Source organism: Acromyrmex echinatior, chromosome 6, assembly GCF_024713525.1.
Source record: "Acromyrmex echinatior isolate Ae372 chromosome 6, ASM2471352v2, whole genome shotgun sequence".
NCBI classification, from domain to species: Eukaryota; Metazoa; Arthropoda; class Insecta; order Hymenoptera; family Formicidae; genus Acromyrmex; species Acromyrmex echinatior.
This window is the reverse complement of record NC_141857.1, coordinates 13,196,968-13,201,069: the sequence shown is the minus strand read 5'-3', so window position 1 is coordinate 13,201,069 and position 4,102 is coordinate 13,196,968. Positions and strand designations below refer to the sequence as shown.

At 54.1% G+C, this 4,102-nt stretch overlaps 1 protein-coding gene across 1 annotated transcript; it reads right to left on the bottom strand.

The window, feature by feature from the left end:
* Nucleotides 1-367: 367 nt before the first annotated feature.
* LOC147909490 (uncharacterized) lies at nucleotides 368-2,281 on the bottom strand. Its single transcript, XM_087406807.1, has 4 exons — nucleotides 2,067-2,281; nucleotides 1,724-1,937; nucleotides 1,005-1,610; nucleotides 368-934 (listed from the first exon to the last, which is right to left on the bottom strand). The coding sequence occupies exons 1-4, from the start codon at nucleotides 2,279-2,281 to the stop codon at nucleotides 368-370; spliced, it is 1,602 nt and encodes a 533-aa protein (XP_087262933.1).
* Between the last annotated feature and the right edge of the window lie 1,821 nt (nucleotides 2,282-4,102).

Below are 4,102 nucleotides of genomic sequence, written 5' to 3'. Positions count from 1 at the left end.
ACTGGCTGCGAGGTGGCGTCAGGCGTTGATCCTCTGCGGCAATGACCTCGCGTGGATAATGCAGTGCTTGAACTGCTCGGATCCATCGTCCGAGTGCCGCGTCGATTTCGTCGGGTGTCAAGGTCGATCTCAGACTTTCTTTTGTTGCTGGCGGTCTCCTTTGATGCCGCCAACGCAAGCATCACGCTGTGACCCTCTGGAGCTGGTGAAGTGAGGAGAATCGGAGAAGGAGCTCCGGCTCCGTGACCACCCTTGACGTGATGGTGTGAGCGTGGGTGCGTTGCTCGAGCACTTCCTCCGATGGAGTTTCAGGCTGAGCGTTAGGCCAAGTCGAGTCGTCCTTGAGCAGCCAAGGGGGGCCTGACCATCAGAGCGGGTGATCTATGAGCTCTCCTGGTGTTATTCTCCGAGAAACGCAGTCGGCAGGGTTGTCCTTCCCAGGAACATGACGCCATCGTCCTTCTGGAAGCGCTTCTTGGATCATGGGCACGCGGTTGGCCACGTACGTCTTCCATCGAGAGGCGTGACCCTGGATCCAGTAGAGTATGACCTTCGAATCAGACCAAAGAGTGACTGAAGCTGTGGACAGGCTTAAAACGGTACGTATGTGCGCGACCAATTTTGTGAGCAAGGCGGCGGCGCACAGCTCCAATCGCGGCAAGGACATCGGTTTGATCGGAGCGACCTTACTCTTTGCTGCCAGTAGGAGAACTTTGACATCGTCAGTGCCGATGCTCCGAAGGTACACCACGGCTGCGTACCCTCGTTCGGACGCGTCGGCGAATCCGTGCAGTTCGATCTTAGCGTCCTTGGCGCCTGTGTTCAACCAGCGGTTGATTCTGAGCTGTTCAAGCCTTGGGTATTCCTTCAGGAAACGGCTCCACTGATAGGCGTCTGCTTGCGGGAGCGGGGCGTTCCAGCTTCTGCAACCATGCTGATTGCAGCAAGATTTTTGCGCGAATCACTACTGTTGTCAACCATCCGAGCGGGTCAAACAAGCGCACGGTCTCCGAGAGAACTTTCCTCTTGGTGAAACTCTCAATGGTGCAGCCTTGAATTGAAAATGCGAAGGTATCGTCCACCGGGTGCCACTGCAAGCCCAGCGATGCATGACCTTCGTGTTCCCACGACCGCGAATCCGCGAGACAATGATCCGCAGGAATGCCGACGAGAATATCAGAATGATTGGCGGCCCATTTTCTCAGCGGGAATCCGCCCACCATGCACAGCTGACGGAGCTCGGATTGCTTCGCGATCGCCTCTTCTCTTGTGTGTGCTCCGGTCACAATGTTGTCGACGTAGCAATCGTGTCTCAATACGGCGGAACCTCGCGGAAATCTCGCGTTTTCGTCATCGGCGAGCTGGCGAAGAGTACGGATAGCAAGAAACGGCGCGCACGACAGACCATATGTCACCGTGTTCAATCGGTACTCGCGAACCGGATCGTTGAGTGAGTGATGCCAGAGAATGCGTTGATAATCTCTGTCTTCAGGTGCTACGAGAATTTGGCGGTACATTTTCTCGATGTCCGTCACGATCGCGTATCGGTGCCATCGCCATCGGGTTAGCACATCGGCGAGCGATGGCAACAAGTTAGCGCTGATCAATAGCTGAGAGTTCAGTTACAGGATCTTGCACTCTGAGATCCGTTGAACACCACTCTGAGTTTGGTCCACGAGCTCGATTCTCGGAGCACTCCATGGTGAGGCAGGTATCATCTTGCCTGAGATTCCGATGACCTTGGCACTGCCTCCATGTGATGCAACTCTTTGTATTCCTTCAGAAAGGCGCGGTACAGACGTCCGAATTGAGCGTCGCGGTCGTATCGTCGCTCCATGGCGGTGAGCAGTCGCTCGGTTGATTGGTGGGTGTCGCCGAGTGCTGCCGGCGGCGCGGCAAATGGCAGTCGCACAATGTACTTTCCTGCAGCGGTGCGGCTGTGAGTCCGAGCAAAGAATTCCTCGCATCGTTGCTCGTCTGGCGTGATAGACACTGAGGCGGAAGGTTCCTTCTCTTGCTCCCAAAAACGTTGCACGAGCGCGGTCAGCTCATGGTCGGCGGTTCACTGGAAGGAGCGGTGTGGAGTCGCTGGGAGATTCTCGCCGCAGCCTCCCGAGAGAATCCATCCGAGCAGAGTATGCTGAGCGACGGAAGTGTGCAGATCGCCTTTTCGCAGGCCCTCTTGCAGAATGATGGAGCACACTTCCGCGCCGAGCAGCATCTCGATGGGATCGGCGGCCGAGAATTGCGGATCGGCCAGCTGGAGACCTTGTGAGGCCATGTAGTCTTATATGTAGCTACTCCTTGATATAACGAGAGACGTGGCAGGATGAAAGCAACAGCGGTGATTCGAGCTCCATTGATCCTGAAGGTGAGATTGAGAGACACATTCCCGCGACAGGAACCCAAAGGTGAGCCGCCGATGCCGAAGATTGAGATTGCCGTGCGGGATCGCAGCAGGCGCAAGCGCTGGATTAGCGCTTCGGAGATCAAGGACACTTCCGATCCTTGATCGATCAGGACTCTAATCGGGTGTGGATCATGTGACGATCATCGACGGTGATTCTCGCAGTAGCGAGCAGGATGGTCTTACACTCGTTGTCTTGGCGCACAGCGGTCAACACACTGGCGTCGGCGGGTGTCGCAGCGACGTACGCTTCGTGCAAGAGTGTGTGATGTCTCGCCTTGCACGAGAAACACGTCTTCGTTGACTGGCATTTCGCGACAGGGTGCGAACCGAGGCAATTGTAGCACAGACGATGTGTCTCGGCGACGGACTTTCGCTCGAGCGCGGATTTCGACTTAAATTGTTCGCACATCATTACATTGTGCCGGCCTTTGCACAGGACGCAACCGGGAGCGTCGACCATCCGTTTGACGACGTGCAACTTCGCGGTTCGCAATGGATCTCTAAGGACCTTAGTAGCCCTTGGTTTGGCGGCCTTGAGAGTCAGCGTTCTCCTTGTGATGAAGTCCAACAACGTGTCGTGGTTTGGCAAGTCCGTGGAATCGCTCGTGTGCGATTTCCACTCGAGACGCGTTTTCGGGTCGAAAAGCTCGATGACTAGATGATTCAAAAGGTCGAAGCCATGTGAATCAATTGGTCTCCCTATACTTTCTTGGCCGTTCACGACACTGATCGCGGCGTTGTAGATGCGGCTAAGTTCCTCGGCGGTATCGCTTTTCATTTTTTGCACTGAGGTGAACTTGCAAAAATTGGAGCGCGACAACTCTCTTTTATTCTCGTAATGCTTGCAGAGCAGCGCCCATGCGCGCGAATAATTGTCTCCGGTTACGGCCAGCGGGCGTATCAATGCCTCCGCGGATCCTTCCAAGCAATGCTTTAAGTGGTGAAATCTTTCTACGTTTGAGATAGACGGATTGTTGCCAACGATGGACAAGAATATATCCCGAAACGATGGCCAGTCTTCAAACACGCCCGAAAACGATCGGATTTTTAAACGCGACAGCGCCGACTTGGTAGAACAATTGGTTCTCGATTCACTCGGAGGAGCTGTACTTGATTTCTCAGCCTTGAGCTTTGTCCGGTAATCGTTCAGCAGGCTGCGCTTACGTGATTTCGGCGGAATCGGCAAATTGAGACGTGTTGTACTCACTCTGAAGGCTTCTTTGTAATGTGCTCGAATGAACTCGTGTTGTTTTTCAAATTTCGTCCACAGCTGGTCAAGAAGCGCTGAGCCGGTTTAGACAGCGTGGAGGGTGATGTTGGCCATCCCCATTTTCTTCAAATTGGTCACTGACCTGGCCATGCGACCGTGGATGTCACTCTGGGCGGTCAGCAAGGCGGTTATTTCGTCACTCATGATTTCATTTGCGAATTCTTCTCTCTCTGATTCTCTGGATAATACGCGCACTGAACAGGATAATATTCCCGAACGAACGATAAATTCGGCGAAGGCGAATCCGGCTCGAAGGACCAATAATGTTCGAGAGCGAGTCAGAGCGAGAGCGCTGGCGTGAAAATTTAAGTGATTTAGTTGTATTTCGCTTCAATCCAATAATATTCTTTGCGAATCAAACGCGGCGGTTTTCTGGCGGCGGAGCGTCTCCTTGGCGGTGCACTGATAGCGATGCGTTGACT

Bases quoted from the DNA above. Each gene is read 5' to 3' on its own strand.
- LOC147909490 (XM_087406807.1), bottom strand. From the start codon at position 2,281: ATGGCCTCACAAGGTCTCCAGCTGGCCGATCCGCAATTCTCGGCCGCC. The intron at 1,611-1,723 runs GCAAGATGATAC...CTGAACTCTCAG, and splicing joins CAAGGTCATCGGAATCTCAG to CTATTGATCAGCGCTAACTT. The intron at 935-1,004 runs GTGCGCTTGTTT...TGCTGCAATCAG, and splicing joins GGAAAGTTCTCTCGGAGACC to CATGGTTGCAGAAGCTGGAA.